General features: G+C 34.4%; 1 protein-coding gene across 2 annotated transcripts in view; it reads right to left on the bottom strand.

Annotated features, from left to right (window-relative positions):
• LOC149411883 (uncharacterized) overlaps window positions 1-24,404 on the bottom strand; it is a 162,591-nt gene that overhangs the window by 3,446 nt on the left and 134,741 nt on the right. For both annotated transcript variants that reach the window (XM_089646427.1, XM_089646428.1), the window contains exons 2-7: window positions 16,040-16,233; window positions 12,753-13,458; window positions 10,057-10,159; window positions 9,161-9,243; window positions 8,945-9,081; window positions 2,616-2,942 (exon numbers count right to left, since the gene is read on the bottom strand). In XM_089646427.1, coding sequence (XP_089502553.1) covers window positions 2,616-2,942; window positions 8,945-9,081; window positions 9,161-9,243; window positions 10,057-10,159; window positions 12,753-13,458; window positions 16,040-16,103 — 1,420 coding nt within the window. In that variant the 5' untranslated portion in view covers window positions 16,104-16,233. The remainder of the gene's footprint in view (window positions 1-2,615; window positions 2,943-8,944; window positions 9,082-9,160; window positions 9,244-10,056; window positions 10,160-12,752; window positions 13,459-16,039; window positions 16,234-24,404) is intronic.

The raw sequence follows: 24,404 nt of genomic DNA, 5'->3' as shown, positions 1-24,404 counted from the left end.
CTGGATCGAAGAAGTTTACTCGATCATTTAACAAAACAATGTATAACAAAGCTTCTTGGCTCTGTGGGTGTGATCAATTGAATAGTTTATTTTGTTTTCCGTGTTTAATTTACGATGTTGATTCAGTTTGGACAATTAGCGGTGTTACTGATTTAACTCACCTTTCTGAAAAAATCAAAAAACATAATTCTTGTCATTTACATTTGCAAAAAGTTTTAAGCTTAAAGGTTTTAGGAAAAGTTGACATCAGAATGCAATTGGATTCAGGCTACCGTGCCCAAGTTAAACACCATAATGAGCTAGTTAATAAAAATCGATACATCCTGTCCAAAATTATTGATTGCGTAAAATTTTGTGGTGCATTTGAATTAGCTATGCGTGGACATGACGAAAAAAGAGACTCGGTTAATCCCGGAGTGTATCGTGGTTTAATTGATTTTGTGGTCGAACTTGATATGGCAATGAAGCAGCATATGGAATCAGACTCTATATTCAAGGGTACTTAAAAGACAATACAAAATGAAATATTAGATGCAATTTTGGAAGTGTATCACAGCGAAGTAAAATCACAAATTTCAAAGTGTGAATTTGTAGCGATTCGACTGATGTATCCACAGTTATGCAAATGGTAATGATCATTCGTTACGAACGGAATGGCGAAATCTGCGAACGGTTTTGGAAGTATTTAACACCAAAATCCCACTGTGCCGTTGGATTATCAGATTCGCTGTTTCAAGAACTTGGCATTTTAAATATATCTCCGAAGCAATTCATTGCTCAGTGCTACGACGGTGCTTCTGTAATGAGTGGGAAAATTGGCGGGGTTAAGGCCAAAATTCAAAATGTGTTTCCGTATGCGCATTACATTCACTGCTACGCCCATCAACTAAATTTAATTGTAGAAAAAAGTGTGTCCCAAAGTAAAGAAGTGAAAATGTTTTTTTCGAATTTGCACACATTCCCCAAGTTTTTTTCGCGGTCGTCGAAACAAACAGATATTTTAAATGAAATAGTGAAACGCAAAATTCCCTCAGTTTCTCAGACGAGGTGGAATTTTAATATAAGGACAATTAAAACCGTTGGTACCAATCGCGAATCCCTAATTGAGTGCATGGAGACGATTTTGGAATCCGACAATGACAGCAATACCATCAATCAAGCTGATATGCTCTTACGCTACCTCAAAGATGAAACATTTATTTATTGGTTGAATTTTTTCCAAAAAATTATGCCGCATTGTGATATTTTATTCCGACAATTGCAGTTAAAAAACTTAGATCCCGTTATAATCCGAAATAACCTCAATGAGTTTGAAAAATCTGTTCAAAATGTACGCAATTCTACAGACAATTTTCCTGAGCCACCTACTAAACGACTAAAAACCGCCAAATCAATTATTTGTAAAGAGGTCTGCGATACAATTCTGTCCGAAATGAAACAACGCTTTGAATTCAGTAAACATCTTTCTGCAGCAACATTACTCGATTGCGAAAAATTCACCGTGTACAGGTCAAATTTCCCAGAACATGATTTCAATGTGACTCTTAAAACATATGACTTCCTAAATAAAATTCAGTTAAAAGGTGAACTCTGTGCAATTTACGCCCGCGACGATTTTTCAAAAGCTGACGGAGCTTTATCAATTTTACAACTTTTTTATAGTACTTGTTTATTAGAAGACTTTTCCGAGACTGTGAAGTTACTAAAACTTGTGTGCACCATTCCAATGACTTCAGTTGAAAGCGAAAGATGTTTCTCAACGTTAAAAAGAATAAAATCCTTTTTAAGAAACACGTTTAGCCAGGACAGACTGAACGCTCTATCAGTGTTAAGCATTGAAAAAAGGTTTATTCAGTCTATGCCTGATTTCAACACGAGAGTCATAGAGGTCTTCGCTAAACAAAAGGAGCGTAGAATAGAACTTCTTTATAAATAGGTATGTACCTTTGTTTAATTTATTTTCTGACTTAATGTTGTAATCCGGTGAACCGCCACATATTTTGACCACCGGCCGCCACTGGTCAGCAGTGTGTACGATTAAATGTCTGCGGGCCCTGTTCAGTACGCCCAGCTTCTGGGAGGCTAACTTTACTCTGGCTTCTTATTGAGTCTTCGGTATAAATATTACGATACACGATAATTTCTTGTCACAGTATAGAAGCATAATCATATACTAGAAATAATTCAACCAAAAATAACAATTACCTGTGGCATTTGATCGTAAAATGACTACAGAAAGTATAAAATTAATACAATCTTTAAGAAGGATATGAAAAAGTACATACAGATTATAGCAAGTATTAGTAGACTTCGATTTAATTAATTTTGATTGAATATATATGATATTATAGCCTTCTTGTACCTACATTCCGTGCAGTCAAATAGATCCACCACATCTGCGTATCTATTACCTACTAACTACATGTAATCTAAGTACAAGCGAGTCTTTGAAATGCTCAGTCCTGGGATTGTTATATTTAATCCATCACGGATTTTGCAACGAGTAGCACTCGTAGGTATATGAAATTCAGTAAGGTTAATTAAATCAGGGCTGTCCATACTCTTACAAATTTAAACATAAATATTGATTGTGTATGATTGTGGATGTTTGTTACCGTTGAGTACGTGCACGTTGACTGAGGCTTGCAGCTGATGCGTTTGGCTGGTGACCGCAGCGCACGAGTATCGCCCGCTGTCGGCTGCCGTCAGCCGCGCGACTAGCAGCGTGCTGTCCGCGCCCCCGCCCCCCGCCGCCTCCTGCGTGCGCACGCTCACCCCGCCACGCTGCGTGTCGTCGTTCAGCACGCGCTCCTGGTGGCGCCAAGTCACCCCTGCGGCGGGCAGATGGCGCACACGGCACCCCAACACCAGAGTTGAATTCCTCTCGTAGTATTTGTCCCGCTCTACTGTGCCGCTAGATTCTACCAACTCCACTATTGGCGCTAGATCAAAACATAAATAAGAATAAGTACGCCACACATTTATATGGTTCTATATGATAACCATGGAGGAAAGATCTCTTCTTTACCCCATAACTCAGGACAGTGACGAATCCTTATCAGAACAAGATCAGTGGCGTAGCTTAGCATTCCTAAGGTGTAGGCTAGGGTTGGAGGGGAGAGGAGGGGGGGTTGTTTGTTATACATCACCTGGTCGGTGCAAACAATTTATTACACTAATTACGGTTGCAAGTCTGTGTGTCATTGTAACTCTGGTTCAATGAACTCTGATTTTTTTTGAATTTAAGTGTCATTATCAAAATTTTGAACTGATTGTGTCAAGAATTCAGACAAGTGATAAAGTGGGTACCTACCTAATATAATATTTCAACAGAAAACTATTTTCAAAATTGTAACTGATCCAACTGATGTGTAAAAAATTCAGACTATTCCGTGATTTTTCACGGGTCTGTGCTAGTATAATTGTATTTTCCAGGATTGTAATCTACATATAGGCAGAGGCGGCTCGTTTTGGGTGTACTAGAGTGAAAATATATAAAATGATATTATTGATGTTGTTGTAGCCTGAAAGGTTTTTATTTTTTTCGAAAATTCGATATTACTACCAAACTCCTCAAAATATAAAAAAAATATTTAATTTTCGAAAATATTAAAAATGTTTTCGACTTCAACAACATTAATAATGCCATTTTATTTTAATATTATCACTCTATTACTCCCGTCACGAGCCGGCACTGCATGTAGGTACTATTGTATTTTACCCTACGAAATGTAGGAAGGCCCGAGGCCACTCCCAGCCCTCTCGCCGAACGACCGGAAACTACCGAATTTGGTCTACTCGCACCTCTTATCGCGTTCTAATATTGGAACACGTTTCGACAAAATATAAGTATCCAATAGCGCCTCTAATTGGGTAGCTCTTTGCAGGAGTCATTAAAAGTTATGAAAAAAACTAACCTTTAAAACTATCCTAACCTATTCAACCTAGTTTTATCACTTTTATGACTTTTAATGACTTTACAAAAGTGTTGTGAATTGTCACTGAGTTTTTCGGTTACCATTTGAGTTGTTGACTTGCATATAAAATAAATAATGTTGATTTTCAGCATAAAAGGTATATTGTTGTATACTCGAAGTGTTCCAAACAGTTTTTCATGACTTCTACAAATTTCAGAAAAATTCCAGAGAGAGAAGAGGAGCAAGTCGACGACTCTAATTTATATACTATATATATTATGGACAATATCAGCGGGAACATAACAAGTCAATCGGTTTAATTGTTGGCAGATGAATCATCTAAATGCGTTTAAGATTGACGATTGATTTTATTCATTAATTTCATTCGTTTAACATATATATCCAGCTAACAATAAAAACACCCTAATATAATGGAACTTTCCTTCTTCTTCTGGCGTTAGTAAGATTAGATTGTTAATATTAATTTTAGTTGTAAGTTGCTAAATATGTAAATACTCGTATATATGTCGTTAAGATAGTAGTTATAGGTCTTAGTCGTAAGTCACTAGATATAAGTCTTAGAGATAAGTCAGTAGTTCTAGTATTAACCATTTAAGAAATATATTTGTACAGCGCCCTTGAGGCTGAACTCACGAAAACGGCGCTATATAAATTAGCCAAATATTATTATTATACTCGTAGAGCTACGTACCACAATACAGAACATCCAAGTCAATTCTGCACACATAGTACGTTGAACACATAATGACAGGGCTAGACCCTTCATATATCTCCACAGGGATATGCAAGGCTTTTAATCAATAGCAAAGCTCCTTTGCTGAAGTTGTTGAGTTGAAATAACAAACCGTGTATTAGAAGAAATTAATAATTTTCAATTAAAAATATGTAGGTAGGTGCAGAATTAAAATTAGTAAAATTTCTGTCAATTTAATAATAGAACATCGAGAGTGATGGATGGAATTTCTTAGGAAGTACTTCGGTTTATAAAGCGTTCTCGAAGCAACAACTCTCAAGTCCACTCCAACACCGGCCTTGGTAGTTGGAAAAAGTAGAAGAGTTTTTTGGCTCGAGGCTGTTTTCTCGGCAGCAGAGATTACGGATATCTGTGTAGATTCTCCGCCTTCTCGTGTACTTATACAAGGTTTGTTTGGGTTTATCATTTAGCAACGTCAATAAATCAATACAGAGGAAAGGAAAGACCGTAAAATACTAACATTTTAGGGGATATTACAAGGGATCACACTGCTGAGAGAGATGATGGTTTTCCATGGACACATTATAGAGGACTCGGCTCCCGCAATTTAGGAACTTATCTCGAACTGCTCGTAAAACAAAGACCCCTTTAGGTTTTATTTTCCTATAAAAAATAATATCTAATTACATGAATGTCCTTCCTAAAGCAGTCGTGGTGTGTAGATTCTAGTCGCCACGCACCGCCTCGGACTTTTAGAGACGTTGGCTGGGAATTCTTACTTATCATCAAAAAGATAACATCTCGTCGATCCTCGAGCGTAATAGAAGAACCCGTGTAAGCCAGACTGCTGAACGTTTTAATTTTTTATTTATTTATATACTTCCAGATAGAGAAGTTGGTGGTATATGCACCCAGTCAGGGTATCTAGAACGATATACGAGAGTTTACAATTTATTCGGCTTGAATTGTTGATTGAACGTTAGCGATTTGCAGTCATGCTCGGGAAAGATGACAAGTTATCAACGTTGTCGATAAATCCTTTATCGATCACCGTGCTAGATAATATGGGCCCAGCAATAGCACAGCTTCTTGTTGACAATGTTAACTGCGACTTTAACCGGAAATATGTAAAACAGTAACTTAACTATCACAGCAGAATTACAAGATAATAATACTTTTTGGACAACATAACTAAGTTAGAAAAAGCGAAATGAATGAAAGCTAAATAAGGTAGAACAAGCATCGATTTTTTTAAGGGTAGGAGTAATTTCTTAGGGTAGATAAATACATGATCTTTTTTTCGAATCTACAAATCTATCTAATATATTATAAAAATAAACACGTGTTTCCCAACCCGCCTAATTTTCTTCACAACCAGCCATTGATTCCCATGTGTGGTTATGGTGGTAGATAGCCCTTGGTGTCACATCGAAAGTAATAGAGTTTGATGGGGGTAGATGAGCGTGGGTGGGAGTGGGTGACGAAAAAGTGCTTTTTTATGGGAAGGCAGCGAATGCTTCAGATTAGTTCAGAATGGGCCCGCCGACTGTGTCGGTGAGTCTGGAAGGTTCCAGAAAGTACATGAAGGTTCTCGAATGCTCTAGAAAGTTCTATAAGGTTCCAAACTGAGAGGCCGAGTGTGTCGGTGAGTCTAGAAAGTTCCGGAATGTTCGAGAATGCTCTTGAAAGTTCTGGAAGGAGCCACAGCAACACATGGCGGGGTAAAGCTAGTTTGCAAATAATACTTAAAAATGTGTTTTAACAGAATGTTATGAAAATAATTAACCCATTCCTTAATTAATTATTTCCTAAATGAACTTCAACAATAACATTTGTTCAATCAACTATTCCCGATTAACTTGTAAATACGATCTTAATTAATTTTTCCTGTCATATTTCTTAACCTGTCGGTTTTGCTGTCGAAAATTGGAAATATCGACGGCCAGTTGTGATTCTAAATACTTAAATACGGATCAACATGACACGGTCTCGATTCGTCATGTTTCTTAGCCTATCGGTTTTGCTTTCACAAATTGGCAAGATCGACAGCTAGTTTGTTTTCAAATACTTACATCCAGATCGACTGGACACGGTGTCTATTCGGCAAGTCATATTTTATTTTTATTTGATTCTACAAGATGTTTTAAAAGTTAAATAAAAGGAAATCGTGGACCAGGAACAGGTGAAATTAGGTATGAGCGCATCTGCCGAATGCTTGGACATTTTTAATGGTTTATTGGAAACAAACTTATATTGGACTAATTGATATATCTAATTGATTATTAAGAATAGGACTTTTGGTTTTTACATCTTTTTTATTTCCAGTGCTTCTAGGTTATTGAGTCTGTTACCATGCCCGTTTGTATGTAAAATATTAGCGCCTGTGTTATGAGAGAGGGTATGATCTTTACTAATCATGTATATGGACAGGGTCAGAGCGTCAACTGAATTCCTTCCTCAATCTTATTAACTCTTATCATAATCAGATTAAAATCACATTAGAGATAGGCAATAATTCAACCTTTAATTTTTTAGACCTTACCTTATCGATCGTTAATAACAAAATTGATTTTAACATATTTCGTAAACCCTCATATACTGATATTGTAATCAACAAAACATCGAATCATCCATTTGCACATAAGCACTCCGCATTCCATTCAATGGTCCATCGTTTGGTTACAATTCCAATTTCAGATATTAATTTTGCTAATGAACTAAAAATAATTAAAAAAAATAGCGGTAAATAATGGCTACGAATCATTTATAGATATAATCATAAACAAAAAACTAAAGCAAATCGCCAGTAATCGCTTCTCATTCGCTAGTCCTTGTACAAAAATCAATGATAATATTACTTATCAATGGCGCCGTATTTTATTCAATAATAACTTTTCTAACTAAAGTGTAAAAAACCTTCCTTCTGAAGTCAGACCGGCCTTTTATACCAATAATAATCTAGGTAAATTTCTAATCAATTCTAAAGATAAAGACGACAAACTAAGCCATTCAGGCATTTATAAATTAAATTGTAATGATTGTGCGGCATTTTATATCGGCAAGACAACACGTAATTTTAATATTAGGAAAGAGCATCTTCGTTGTCGCAATAATAACGGTTTCTCTGAATTTGCCAATCATCTGATTAGTAAAGATCATACCCTCTCTCATAACACAGGCGCTAATATTTTACATACAAACGGGCATGGTAACAGACTCAATAACCTAGAAGCACTGGAAATAAAAAAAAAATCTGTAAAAACCAAAAGTCCTATTCTTAATAATCAATTAGATATATCAAGTAGTCCAATATCAAGTTTGTTTCCAATAAATCATTAAAAATGTCCAAGTTCTCCTAATCACCATGTCAGTTGATGCTTTGTTTCCCCATATATATTATTATAATCCATTAGTCTGCATAATTATCTTTCGGTTTTTCCCATGTCTTTTGTACTTGTGTAAATGTATTGTATAATTCCTCTGTGTTTGTTATATTTATATCATGTTGTCTCCCTCAAATTTTTTTATATATATAAGCTCACACTTTGTACTTCTTGTCTAGTAATAATTTGTACCCTGAAGATGCTTGAGTAAAGCGAAACCGGTCGGTTCTAAAAATTATTAAAAACTCATGGTTTTAAAAAAAAAGTATTTTATTTTATTTTATTAAATATGTCAAACCACAAAGTGATTGCTTTCTACAATAATAATTCAATGTAAGTGGATAATATACTCTTTGAAAGATAAGAAATTATGTTTTTTTTGCATTTAAAAAATTTCGTACGAAAACAAGTTAGGAAGTATTATGCCCTCGCCAGGAAAGGTTACAAAAGATTTCACTAGTCCTCTTCAAGTAAACAATCAACTGTTCATCATTTGAGAATGCACGAAAACGACAACTGGAGTTGTTCCGAAAGCATAATTCAAAATTTTAAGAAAAGTCACAAAATAGTTATCAGACTTTTTGGAGGAATTCTAAACAATTCACTATAATCGAGGTAAAAAATCTTTACGCATCTGATAGCAGTAACATTAGAAGAGCGTTACGAAACACCGCTGATTGTGGTTTGACGTATACAATATGTTCACTGTCCTAATTCTAAGGAATTATGGGATGCCCAGAAGTAGTTGCCCGTTTAGGAATGGCAAAATTCCAGGTGGGAAGCATTATACCACGGTGCCTGACTAAGGCTTAATACCTTATTCAAAATATGTAGATAATTGAAGTCTCTATCAGACCTTCCAAAGGGTTAACTGATAATAATAATAACCTTTCACCCTAAACCTTGTATAGGGTGCGTGTGCTACTCACGGTGAACTAGGAGCTCGAGGCGGGAGATGAGCGGGGGGTGGGTGCTAAGTTGGCACTCATAGTTCCCGGAGTCTGCCGGTCTAGCAGCCTTCAGAATCAGGCGCCAGGTGTCCGGGACTAAGAACTCCACACTAAACCTTTAACAATACAATTATTATTAATTTAAATTGAGTTGGCAATGGACAATGTACACCTTAATTTACAGTAGCAGCTCACCTAAGATCAGCAGTGAAGGTTTGTTGTCCTATAGTCAAGATCTCTAAGGAATCGTCTTCAGGTTTCCGCCGCACCCACGATACCTGGAAGAAAATAACGGGTGATCAGTGATCAGTACAGGCCGGAGAGTGTCTACTATTAGCTATCTATTGACTACTGACTAGAGATGTAGCGGAAGTGTTGCAACGGCAGCAGAAGCGGAAGCGAAACAATGCGGAATAAATCCAACGAGGACGGGTAGAATAGAAATCTTTAAACACTTTTGTTGGATGAAATGTGGTATATGAATTTTAATTGTAATATAAAAAAATTAACAATGCTAACCTATTTTTAATTCTTTTTAATATTTTAATCCATTAATTGGTAAAAAAACGCGTGAAACAACATACCCATGGAGGTTACTTTTACCAAGTTGAAACCAAAAAAACACACTCAGACAAAGAAACAACATTTATTCTAGATATAGAACGAATAGAAAAGTTTAATATAAAGAATACAAATCTGAATGAGGTCAATGAAAAATCTCTGAATAAAACATTAAAAACTACACAGAAAACACATAAAATAGAGCCAAATAACTTTTGTCCGACTCAGAAGAGACTAGTGAGAAGAACTAAGAAATGCAACAATTACTATACATAAATTCACCACAATATTTTGTATGTACAATGTTTAATACATTAGCAAAAAATATACATAAAAAACAAATCAACCAATCAACTGGTGGCAACTGATCTTAGAAAGTTCCGTTTAACTTTTGTTGTAATTTTCCGGAAGCAGAAGCAGAAGCGGAAAGCGGGAATGAAATGTATGCAGAACTTCAGCATGTAGGCAGAGGTCCATTACATCACTACTGCACACTGTATACTATATGGATGGAAGACAAAGGCACTAACCAACTTGTCCTGCAGCGCAGCCACGCGGCAGTCCAGATGGGCTTCGGCCTCGGTGTCCACTGACACTGTGCCACTGGAGGATTCTATCCGCGGCCCACCAAACCTTCAACAAGTACATTTCAATCAAATACATGCTTTTTTATTTTTCATGCATGTGTGATGAAAGCGTTTATTTCTTTAATGCTAAGTTCACACACTCGATTTATTCTTTGATCCATTTCATAAAATCCATTAAATAGATCCGTGAAAACAGGCTTTTCTATGGAATATATACAAATAGTTGACTGAACATTCGTTATATAAATTGGCCATAGAAACTCATAGAATAGATCAGATGGGAACGCGCAGACAGCTTTTACGTATACGTACCTATAGGTAGGTAGTACAAATTTTAAATTTGAAATAATTTGGAACATTGAAAAGAAACGATAAAAATGAAATTTTAAAATACATTGAGATAGGTTTACAGAGACAACAGAAGGTTTAAGAATAGGATTGAATTAAATATTTAAGTTCATGCTCCACAAAATTCACCATTTAGGCGAAGCGCTACGAGATAAAGGAATCTCATGTGTGAAAATTTGTTCACTTATAAATATTTTATATGGTTTAATTAAATTCTGCGAGAAGAACACATCTTGGCCTTTTAAGCACTTTTTTTCTGGCTTAAATCATAACAGGCGGCTGGTGTTAAGCGGGAATATACACCTTATCGCTATCCACGTAAGGTGTGTTATTGATAGCGGCCCGATTCCAAATGGTACACAACATGGTGCACCTTAAGTTAACATTAAACATGATCAGTCTTACTTATACAGATTCACTAATACGCCGCTATAGCGTTGGTATAGCTATGTAAGGAAGAGGGCCGTATATCTACTGCTCGGGTTGTAGCAGCGTGATCAGTTGCGGGCCTCCGCACCCCTGAAAACGCGTCCATCAACTGCCTCGCACAGTACGATGAAAATGAAATAACTACCTTTAAAAAACCCAAACAAATCCTCCGTAAATCTTAAATCTCCCATATTGCAGCCATGTTTCCTTGCAAAAATATTTTTAAAAAACAACCAAAATTAAACTAAAATTTATCCTACAACCAATATTTAAAATCATGATGAAAGAGAAAGGGGCCTTTTTGGCCCGGAGCTCTGTATGCCAATATTTCATAAGTCATAAGTTGCGATGTGCGACAGAAAAAGTTTTGTTTTTGTTTTTAAATTTAAGAAATCGGAAAACAAAATGATATCTTCCTTTTTATACTTCAAATATGCTCAGAAATCGCTCGTTAAAATCATTCGGATATGTGCTGTTACACCCTGTATATTATACAAAATAATTTTGATAATTCACGGTAATTTGTTAATAAATCTTAATTCTAGATGACAGACAACCCTTAGCAATTGATTTTACAAGGTATCCCAAGGGTATATGTATATACGATGTCGGTACGTGCAAGTATGTGTAGATGTTTAGGTAAAAGGTATATTAGAGCAACTAACTAACTATTCCGAGGACCTTCATCTTATTTAGATGGGACTTTCCCGTTAGTTGGACTACTTGACTGTTTGTCTTATACTTTTCCTCTTCTGTTTATTTATGTTTTCCCAAACGTGATCAATGTTTCTTTACCACAGTGAGCGGAGAACGATAAACTTTGCAGTTTACGAAAACAAGACCATTTTATGTATTTAATGCGGAAATTTACAATAAAAACCCTTTGCAAAGATTCTGCTAGTCTTGTTTAAGCGCTTTAATTCCAAACAAAACAATTTAAGTTCGTCGCTCTATCCAATGCGATATCGTTCTTATCGATTTTAGGGTTTGGTTGATAAAACAAAGATACAAGAAAATCTAAAGTTACTTTGTATCATTGCAGTTGTAAATAAAATATTTGTAGATGAATTTTTTTTTTCTTAAAAGTGATTGCCTACTTAAAATAAAAAATACATATTTGTTGTATATATATTCATCGACAGTCCAACAAAAAATGTGATTCTTTTGAGTAAGCTTTTTTAACGATCATAATATAAGGTCATTCGGAACGAACAGGTTAGATGAAGAAATAAATAAGATTTATCCAGGGAATCCAATTCTTTGGGAGATTGGATTAAGATATAGATGAGCGCGATCGAGGGAATCTAATTCTTTAGAAGATTGGATGAAGAAACAGATGAGCATGATCGAGGGAAACTTATACTTTAGAAGGTTAGATTAAGATATAGATGAGCGCGATCGAGGGAATCTAATTCTTTAGAAGATTGGATGAAGAAACAGATGAGCATGATCGAGGGAAACTTATACTTTAGAAGGTTAGATTAAGATATAGATGAGCGCGATCGAGGGAATCTAATTCTTTAGAAGATTGGATGAAGAAACAGATGAGCATGATCGAGGGAAACTTATACTTTAGAAGGTTAGATTAAGATATAGATGAGCGCGATCGAGGGAATCTAATTCTTTAGAAGATTGGATGAAGAAACAGATGAGCATGATCGAGGGAAACTTATACTTTAGAAGGTTGGATTATGATATAGATGAGCGTGATCAAGGGAATCTAATACTTTAGCAGGTTGGATTAAGAAATAGATGATCTAAATCAAGGTAATACTTGGAGGCATGGGCCAATTCTCACTCTAGCTGATAATATGAGTATGCAACCAAATTAGTCAAACAATAATATTCACGAAGTGTCTCACCTGTCATTCCTGTGTGAATGCTTGTTGAGGGTGGAATACGTATCAAAAATGTAGTTAAGCATGGGCGCGTCAGTCCTTCCGGCGCGCAGAACACCCCCCGTCCTATTCCTCCCCTGTCCAAGGCCCGGGGACCCATAGGCAGGGTGGGGCTCCATGCCCCCCAGACTTGGCACCACCAAAGCCACCGAACCCAGGGAGGATTTCATCGTTATCTTTCCATCACTGACACTACCGTTAGTGCTGGTACCAGCGTCAACTTCTCTCACTTGTGACATAACTTTGAACATAACTATGTCAATACTTTTATTTTCACCTTCAACGTGAGTGTTATTCAGTTCACTTAGTAAATGTTTATCTAACGAATTGACCGAATGGCAGTTTATATTAGAAGTATTATTACATAAATCAGTTACGTTGATCGTTAAGGTTCTCGTATTATTATTATTATTATTATAAAAATTGATATTTTTGGCAGTTGATATTGTCGTATTTTGATATGTTGCGTTTCTAGACAATAGTTTAGTGGCGTTCCATGAGCCTTTGTCAAGGATCATACTGACATTGTTAGGTTTTTCATTGGTGATATTGTGTTCATCTGCCACTTTCCACCGTGGAGCGATGAGCCATTCTTTAGAAGAGGGAAGATTTGTTGAAACAAGTGGAGACGATGTTCCTTCTTGTTTCGCTGAACTAGAAGTGGATGAATCTGTTGAAGAAAAAAAAGCAATATGACGTTGATAAATAGTAATTTATTGCGAGAACTTGACTTAAATGATTAAATGGGGTTACATTTAAAAAGTCATGGTGTTTGAAAGAGAGAGTACGAAAACAGTGTGCAATATAGTTGTGAATGAGGAATACTTGGAGCAAGTGGAAGTTTGTGTATTTAGTGAGTATATTCTAAAGAGATGGGAAGGCTGACAGAGAAGGGTAAATGCAGGTAACTCCATTAATGGAGGACTGAACGCAGTTGGCGGTAACAAAAAAATGTCCAAAGAAGCGAAGCTAGCAGTCCACAATGGAGTGCTGATACCTTCCCTGATGTATGTAAGTGAGGCATGGAATATGGAGGCGTATGTGTGGTAAAACCATGATCGTGTGAGAAATGTGGAGATCCGCAAAGAGTGCAAGGCTGATGTAAGCGTAATGAGTTAGATCAAGACAGGGAGTGTATGAGCAAAGAAAGGAGTGTAATGAGAATATATGATGCAGACGTGAATGGTAGCAGAAGTCGGTGACGCCCGATGAAGACATGGCACGACCAAGTGAATCAGATACTTGAGTCGGGCCATGTCAAGAGTCAGAATAATAGAAGAGTATGCATGAAACGATGTATGAATATGAATGAGGCAAGGAGTGAATGCCAAGACCGGGTTGTTTGGCGGTCCATCCTCTGCCTACCCTGCGGAGAAACGTTAGTTAGTTAGTTACATTTAAAAAATATTACATGACATCTGTTTTTCAATTTTGTTACTAAACATTATATCATTCAGTTAGGACGGGTTGTGTCGGAGAATTTGAACAATTCATCAAATTTCAACGTTCATTTTCAGGTTCTGTGAAAGATTTTTTCAAGTTCTTTTTTTATTTCAGTTCTGTCAAGCAACTAGCCTATAGTGATATAAAAACAGAATTTGAATAGGACTTTCACAGAACCCGTAAATGAACGTTGAAATTTGATGAATTGTTCAAATTCTCCGAAACAACCCGTCCTAAGTCTTGAACCGATTCCATTGAATATTTTTTATGTATATTTCAAAAATGATGATACCATATTTATGGAACGCATTAGAATGGTGCTGAGGCAAGCAACGGCATTGGAAACTAATAATTGTTTCTGATTTATATAAAAGATTGCTAATTTTAAATTCTGGCGTCTAGAGTATAAACGTTAAAGAATTGACAGATAAAATTATTCGCCTTTGTCTGGTGTTTGATACCACCGGCAAGGAAAGGTTAAGCACCGGACTTACTGGTTTGTTAACCCGAAAGATACAGAGTAGGCCCCCTGGAGTAAGTCAGTTCCCAATTGTAACTAAATGTTAACCAGCTTCCTAAATAGTTGTGTCAAGGTTATCAAAACATATTGATTACAGTCCACAAAATTTATTCGCATGCGATGTGTGTCTTCACAGGTAATTCATCACTTTTCTATTTCTCCCCCTTCCCCATCTCCCCCACTCCACACTCCCTTAAATTTTAAATCGGGGATATAACATATCAGACTCCGGGCAGTTGGGACTCTTGTTTTAAATGTCATCCAAAAAGAACCACATGCAAATGAATTATACCAAATACCTCATAATATTAATAATACGTCCAACGTCCGTCGTACATTTATTTTGATCAATATTGATGAAAAATGTTTCAAAAATTAGTTTCTGTGTTTGCAGTTTACAGATGTAATATGTAAACAAAATGTCGTTTTCCAGGATGCCAAAAAACGTTGCAGGTTAGTTGGTGAAATATAATATCAGTTCGTTAAATTCTAGCAAATAAAATGTTGTTGATTACGTAAAAAGTAGAATGAATATACCAAAAAAAATATTACAAAATATCTAAGGTAAATTCAGCAAAGCTGTGTTAGTTGAGTTCCATGTAGCATTCTTTGTTCATTGAGGTTATAAATTATAAATCAACGTCACTGTTGATGTTCTGAATTTATTATTGAATATATTAAATATATTGATATGTTATAATAATAATAATATATTTCACAAAAAATGATACACTAAAATATATGCGGAAACTTTGACTAGCCAACTAAGAATGGATCCTGTTTTAGGCCAGTCAAATTGACAAATTTAGTTCATATCATAATTTCATATTACATTGTTTAATCAAAGAACATATTATTTTATAGAAGGAAAAAAGTGTTATGATTGAATTCCTGTTAGAAGCTTTAGTTAAATATACAATTCTGTACTTATATATAATAAATATATATGTAACATTAATATATTATACATTTTAACATTTATATATATTTTTTTTAATTTCTCACATTTATATAAGTCTTTTATAACCTTTCTGAAACATCAAAGACAGAGTTAATAACCGCTTTAATATTTTTTTATGTATGAACCAAAAAGCAGAAAGGTCGTATGTGGGTTATCTAATTATTTTTTTTTCGATTTCGATTAAAGAATATATTTCACATAAAATCCATTAAAATGAATACAGGTTATACAATAATAATACTAGTGTAGCATGTTGCCATCAGAATGTATGGGAATTGACAGAAGCTGGAGGTATTTTTAACATTTAGTGAATTTGATAATACTAACCGGTTTCCGCTCCAGCCCTTATCGGTAGAAGTGGCAGCAGAAGAAGGATAAGTGGTAGCTTCATCTTGTAGCTTCTTGCTTCCTTCTGCCTGTCCTCCTCTCTCCCTCTCTTCCCTCGACCCCCATCTCTCCTCTTTCCTCTGCACTTTCCATCTCAGCTTTCCTCACCGCTGCATCACCACCAGGGGGAAATGCTAAAAAACATTCAGATTTTTATTTATGTCCTTTTTAATATTAAAAATAATATACTTCAACATAAAATTGTAAACATTTACATAAACTTAAAAATACAGTTGTAAACATTAACATAAACTTCAAACTACAATTATTAAGATTTACATAAAATTTTAAACATTTGCATAAACTTCAAAATACAATTGTAAACATTTACATAAAATTTTAAATATTTACATAAAATTTTAAATATTTACATAAACTTGACAATACAATTGTAAACATTTACATAAAATTGTGAATATTTACATAAAATTGTAAACGTTTACATAAAATTGTAAGCATTTACATAAACGTTAACATAAATTGAACATAAAAATAAGTATATATATACATAGTTTCGACCGTGGGAAATCTAAAAACAAGTATAGTTTTTAAAGAGTTTTTTTTTTCATTTATTTCATAAACAAATTTTAGAATTTAATTTCAAATACGAATACGAGTATGAAGGAGCATGCCACACCCTCCACACAGCAGCCCCAAGTATAAAATAATCCCCGGGAGAAAAGATTTCACTCAGTGAAATAATCATACAAAATATTTAAAAAAATCTTAAAATGTTCAATGTTATGTCTCAACAGAACCACAAACTTTTATTCTCAATATTCTTTTCCTGCTCAGTAAAACAATAGGCAATGGATGAGAAATGGGAATTAATTTTAGCTCTTCGATACTTGAAAAATTTAAGTTAAAGAATTTAAGCAAACAAACGTAAAACCTTTTTTACAAAACTCGAATCGCATTATCAATATGCCGCTCACTATTCAGCATTTAGGATTAAGCGGAAAGATTCCTGTCTCTGGGTGGTTTGGTTCGCTGGCTGCGTGGTCGATTGGGGTAGAGTGGCTCGGGCAGGAGATATTCATGTCATGATACGGGCTGCTATTAATATTCTATCTATTGCCAATTCCCCCAGTTATTGCCGCATCCGCACAGTGGGTCAGATATGAATTTAGTAGCCATCAAAATATGTATTTTCGAAAAGGGAGAAAAAAACGCATCATTTACAGATAACTTAAGCTAAATTAGGCATGAAAATTTTGGTGAAAAGACGAAAAGGACCCCAACCAAATCCCTTAGATTAATCGTTCATTGATGCGGTTGCAATTAGGCGTTCACTATAAGCTGGTGAGTAGATGTTTTTTTTTTGAGATACAAATATAATATTTGTATAAACTGGAGATGTTTATCTCATGCAATTAGGCACATCGTTATACATATATATAGAATTTTTTTATTGATACATTAGAAGTATTTTTTTATAAAATATTATTTGGTAATTTGAGGCCCCAATTTTACAATCTTATGAGACAAATTATATATGTAAATAAAATGTACTGTATTTAAATTATGTTAAATCAAAGAATTTAAATGAAATATTCAGAAATAAAATAAATTTATTAAAGTAACAAAAATAAAATAATTAAGGCAGTTATAAAAACCAAGCAATGTGTATGTAATTATTGGACCGGTTTTGTAAAATATGTGTACTATGTATGTATGTATATGTTTTATTCTTTTAAGATATACATATATTTAATTTTTATTTTATTCCATATCTTAATTTTTTTGTGATTTTTTTTTGTTTCCTTCATTTTTTGTTTCCTTCATTTTTTGTGTCGAGTTTCAGATTGCTGAATACTTTTACTGTCAGGTATTTGTGATGTCTTTGTCCAAAGCTTGTGCTTATCTACGAAGTGTTAATGTTTAGTCCCGATAAATAATGCTTCTTGAAAATAATTTACAGAAGATATGAATTATTTTTATTGAAATTTTATGTACCCCACCTTCCAAACTAAGCATATTAGACTTATTTTATCACTAGTTAGATACTTAAGTAAATTTATGACGTTTAGTTCTTTGTAGAAACGGATGGTACCTGCAACATTGATTTTTCAGTTGTCCGTGTCCCTTTTACGCTATTTTACATGTACCGTGTACTTGAACCAAATCGAATAAAGTATTTGAACGTTTCAAAATCACGACTAGAAAAGGTTAATATACCATTTTTTTTTTTTTTGTAAAAATGTTTTATTTTTAACTTGTGAATTTTCAGGAATAAAATCAATGTGGGTTTTCGGGCTTCTAATTTGACAATATGACCCACTGTGCGTCGCTGCATAGTGGAAATACGCGTTCATTGCGACGGTCTCGCCGTGACACGTAGTTGTGCGCAATATGTATACTGACTACTGACGGTGTGTGTGCCCTGTGCACTGTATGTCACATACTGCATTTGCCCTATATTCACATACCGCAGGTGAATCGTGTGTATATGGCACGAAATGATGACACGGTAGGAATCATGAAAATTATGCTGAAGGTTCGAAACATGTCCTGGAAAATCTGTTTTCATCATTTCCATAGAACTTTTCACCTGCTTAAACAGACCAGCAAATGGCAGAAAAAAAGAGTTTTTCTTATAACACTAGTTGGTCGGTACAACAAATCATTTAAGATATTCAAATTATTCTTTGGTCTCTAGAGAACCTTACTTTCCAATTTCAATAGTATTTCCATGTTATACTATAAATCAGCGTAGGTACAACCCGCCAAAACTTGCTAAAAAAAGAACCGAACTTTTCAAGAACAGCGTAATTATGTGTGACTGAATACAATATATGTGGATTGTGGATACCGCCGCCCGGGAACCATTTATTGGATAACCAACACTTCTACAATAGGTCACCCAAAGTGGTTCGCTACATTTGGTGACAGCAGGGGTGCCCGGGTTCATGGTGTGAGGGTTGTCCTGTTATTGGCAGCAGATGCTGCGAAATAGTTGGAGGAATGGGATACGTCCGTCAATCGTGCACACACTACCTTTTTCCTTGCCAGAACTTCTTTTTCTCCTTAAAAAGACCCTCCACACAGCATCCGCGAACACTTTTGTGTGTGTGAAGATAAGTAGCAACGGAATATATTCAAAGAAACCATCGAGAATTTTAATGTACATTTCATTTTGGAAACTCCTTACTGAATTCCATTGTTTGAAATTTGACCTTTTTACCGTATTAGTTGGAAACTTTGGGACTAGCAAAATTTTCTATTACGGTGCTTCTTCGAACGTGCTATATATACCTAATCAATATTTTGAATGGGTAGCAGCGGCAGGTATCCGAATAAATATTGCTTCCAAAATAATATTTATTTAATTTTTTTTTTTCCTCCGCTGTTCATCTCACTAGGGAATTGCTGTATCGAGATGAGCAGCTTTACAATTATACTCAATCAAATAAGTAAATCACATAACACATACATGAATCACATCGAATATGGGGCTCCTAAGGTGAATCATGGCAGAAGCCACGACATGGGCAAGCCAACAAACATCACTCTCAGCCAGTATGCAATTTTTTACCATTTTCTTGAATAGATTCAACGAACCTATCGTTTTTATATTTTCACCGAGCATATTATAAAGCAACGGAGCTTTATAAGAAAAACTCATCTGTCCAAAGGATGTTCAGGTATTCACCGTCTGATACATTAAAGAACCCAATTTAGTATTGCGCACTTGCTGTGATTTTTTGATAAGTTATAATGTTAGTTATCATTTTATTTATTTTATTATATTGATACATGATTTAGAGAGTACATGGGGTTTTTTGTGATATTTCACCCTTTATGCTAGTTATGTTGGATGCTAGCTGTGTTATGGCGGGTGAATTTTACAATTTGCGGACAATAGAATCTATACATTACTATAATATGAAAAAGAAAAATAATAAAAATGATGTATGGCTAGTTTGGGTTGCAAGAAGAGAATTGAGAAGTTAGAGAATTATAAGAAGATGAAAAATTTGAGAAATTACTAGTAAATAGATCACACTAATTAATTATGTACATACTGTACCGATAAGTTAAGGAATAAGGATATATTATGTTTTGTCTGAAAGGTGATTAAATTGATAGAGTGTAGAATGAATGGGTATTGTAGTTGTAATGTATTCCGTGAGTAAGGATACATTTCGTAATTTGTTTTTTAAAGGAATCACCTTTAAAAAAGGACCAACTTTACTTTAAAACCCTCTTGGTACCCTATAAATATTATCAGCCTTACTAATAAAAAAACACTTCATAACCGTTAAACGTTGTTTTTGTTACACATTGTACAAAGCCTGTATAATTCAAATTTCGTATTATTACTAGTAAAAAAAGTCTCGCAAAATTACTTTTCGTTGAATGCGCATGCGCGTGGCACCTCTTCACGGCAATATGAGTAATATGACTTGTGCGTTTTAAAATATGTTTTTGTTAGTAATTTCTATTATGATGATGAATTCCAAATTATATTAGTATAATTAAATATGTTTACTATTATTTGTGTTATTTTTGTCAGTTTTAATCAATTAATAATGTTGTGTTGTGTATATAGTTTCATCTTATTTTAAGAAGCAATGTTATGTCAGACATTTTATTTTTTAATTTACTTTTACCGCTTGAATATAATAAAACTTCCATGAAGATGATTTTTTTTAATAACAGAAATGCCATAGGTTAAATACAAATTTAAAAAATCTACTATGTGTCAGCTGTTTTTAGTTATTTTCTGGGATTTATTATTGTAATTTTTAACTGTATGGACAATATAAAGTAACAGGTTTTTGTTTTACGAATTTTAAATTCTCTGAAATTTTGCAACATTTTGATAATAAATGATTGTGATAAGCTTTTTTCCTACTTTTTCATGCTTGAAACTAAAATATTGCACTTTTAAATATTCAAGTATATTTCGAATACAAAAATCTGATAGATAACATAAAAAGTTTCTAAAATGGTGTTGGTTTTTACAGAAATCTTTGAAATGAAGAAATATTGTAAGAAATATACGGCTGGCTAAGTCCTCCACCACAACACAAGCAACATTTTCCGCTTACTGTGGTGGTAGTAGGAGATTTTCAAATATTGTCAGGTTATTCGTAACCCGGGAATGTTTGTCTTTCTTTTAAAAATTATAAAAAAAAAATTTAAAAAAATAAAATTCAAAATACTTTAAATAAATTCCGAAATTCGATGGGAAATTATTATTATTTCAATTTTATGCAACAGATAAAACGACCTCCTTTGACCGAATAAGCAATGTATATATCTTTAGTATCTTTCCATGAATTATTTAATGTCAGTTTTTATTTTACGTTTCAGTTAGTAAGGTTTCCACATACACGATCGTTTATCAATTGTATTAAAGATGTACATCACATTTTTTAATAAATTTATAAATAAATTATAGTATGGCAGGTGAGCCATAGTGAAATTGATAAATTTACAATATCGGATCGATAGGCGTAACTACCGACGATTTTACGCCGATTTACTGAGCACGGTCACGCAGTTGATAGCCAAACTGATAAGGAAACTGAAATAAATCAGAAGTCTATATAAGCTGGTAACACTGGCTCATCTCTCTATGATTTCTAAACGTCAAATGGTTAAATAAAAGTAAAAAAACACTGATAAATTGACAATGTCGAATTGAAATATTTAATTTAACATTGACTGTACATTTTTTACACTAAAAGGGAGATAATTATTATTGGAAAACTTTTGTTTCTTTGAATCAATTGATCGCGTCTTATATGAATTAATTAAGTCTGCGGATCGTGTATACGATTTCTTTCAGTTCTAAGAGCTTAGTTAGTTCACCTCCATTCATTAATAAGCCAGTTATTTTGCATAACGGTCGACATTATCAAAAAATTTGTGCATATTGAGAGCTTATCTGACACCTTGGAGACCGCGCTTATAGCGGCTTTTGTCTTCCGAGTGTCGGACTCATATTCTGACCGTGCTCGCAAATATCGCTAACTGACTATAGATGAGGGATTTCTTCAATATCGTATTGATATAGGGTTTTATTGTACAGATACCCTGAAGGTTTAACATAAATTTATTATGTATGAAATACGATATTGTAGGACGTAGGTCCATTTAGTTAATTTTATGGTTTATCATATATGTCAAACAGTAGCTGGAAATTTTATAAGGTATTCACATAAAATATTTATGAAAATCAGTTAACATCATACTTGGCGTAATGTCGATTATCAAAACACTCATGCGCTGTGACGGAATAAAAACGTACTATCATACACGGCTACCATGTCAAGCTGCGGATACCCTACTACCTGCGGCCCGCGAAAATATGAGGTAAATTGGCCCTCCGGTTATTTATTTTTATTTATTTATATATTTTAGGAAAAGTTGACAGCAAATCTTTAATCATACAACGATACAATAATAATATAATTAATTATGCCAATTATGATCTTTCCACTGATGAATAGTTAATGGTAAGGTGTACAATGTCATAGAGATGTTCTCTTAAATTAATTTCTTGTTTAGTTAGAAAATATTAAAATAAATGAGGGTGGGAGGGGGAAGAGGAGGAAATATAGGATAAGGATTAAGAGGCAAAGGACGAGAATATAATAGGAATTGAACTTCTAGTTTGAGTTTTGTTGATTATTGAGTTTTTGTTTTATGTCGCGTAAAGTCGAGTTAAAAATGTCAATATGGTAATAATTTAAGTTAAATGAATGTGTGGATCTGTAGATAAATGAGTTTTGTTTGGAATTGGTCTTACAATGAGGGAGATTAAAAGTAAGCGACTGTCTGCTGTTGCGATTGGGAACATGGAATAATAGGCGTCGAAGAAGATCAGGACTATCGATTAAATTGTGTGTAATTTTAAATAACATTACCGAATCTGCTATATTTCTTCGGAAAGTTAACGTCTGTATATTGAAGAACTTTGCAGAGTCTTCATTACTAATCAATAGCGGAAATTAAGGTACCTTAAAAATCTATTTTGAACACTTTCAATTCTATTTTTATGTATTGCATAGCCTGGGTTTCACACTTGTGATGCGTATTCAAGGATACTACGAACGTATGAGAAATACAGTATTATGAAAGTAGTAATATCTTTGAATTGTATAAAAAGGAACGTGGATCACTGTTCTAAACAATTCAACAAATATCGTACTTTACGGTAAAATGTGGATAATAACAATTTAATACATAGGTACAATAGAGAAACCTAATCTACCAAAAGCAATAACATTATTTGTTACGTGGGTATATATATAAGCTATCGATTTCTTTTGCAAATGTTTCCCCGATGGAAGACGTTTGATGCCGCAAAAGAAAATCCGCAATGAGACTGAGGGCGGTAATAAAGAAACCTATGGCGTAATATTTCCCAATTCGAGCCTCGTGCCTCAAGTCTACAGTCGGACACATGTTACTAAACCACACACTCGCTACACGTCCCGGAAACACTTCAGTTCCAAGTGTGACCATATTATTTATAGGCCCACGTGGTTTGGGATAAATATTTCTTGTAGGCCGTCATCTTGTCAGCAGGGAGCGTACCATAAATGAACCTACACCGAGCGTACCTACTTACTTGTGGGCAGTGGGCACCGACTGTACACTGTTTCACGTGCTTTCAGTCTCATTTTAATTCATTTCTTGTACGAACATTGATTTATTATATTAGGTCTCATCACTCTAGGCGTTGAGAGATGGCTGCTTAAATTTAGGTGGAAGATTTTTTTAAATTTTTGAAACCCAAAAATATGGCATAGAGTTGGATTCATTGGCTTCGGTTTATGTGATTTCATATTAAGGAGGTATTTATTTATAAATTTTATCATAAAACATTGATATTGCAAGAATTTTAATAATGGCAACAACGAAAAGCTGCCACAAGGCAGGTTCCACCATTTTTCTTTAACTTTACAACACAATTTATATATATTACGTAAATTTAGTTCAATTTTCACGACAATGTATTATATATTCATCTTTAATGCACTGACCTCTTATTCTGATTGCAGCTGCTTCCTTTATAACGTTTCCACTATTCCTCCCCTGGATAATCAATCATTTGGGTAAATTTTGTAGAGATCTCGAATTCAAACACACTTGGGCGGGTTAATTTTTTAGTACCTCCGAGTACCAATTTGGTAAATTTTTATTCTATATTGCATGATTTTTTAATGCGCTGCTGAATCCAAATCCGAGTGCTTACAAATCTCCATTGTCATTTATTTTTTAAATACCCATCGCTCGAGCAAACATATATTTTTTTTATTATTTTATTGAAATCATTGTTTTTATAACT

Source organism: Hesperophylax consimilis, chromosome 24 (genome assembly GCF_061612785.1).
Source record: "Hesperophylax consimilis isolate HC1 chromosome 24, BYU_Hcon_1.0, whole genome shotgun sequence".
NCBI lineage: Eukaryota > Metazoa > Arthropoda > Insecta > Trichoptera > Limnephilidae > Hesperophylax > Hesperophylax consimilis.
The sequence above is the reverse complement of the archived record's forward strand: the minus strand, read 5'-3'. Positions and strand labels throughout refer to the sequence as shown.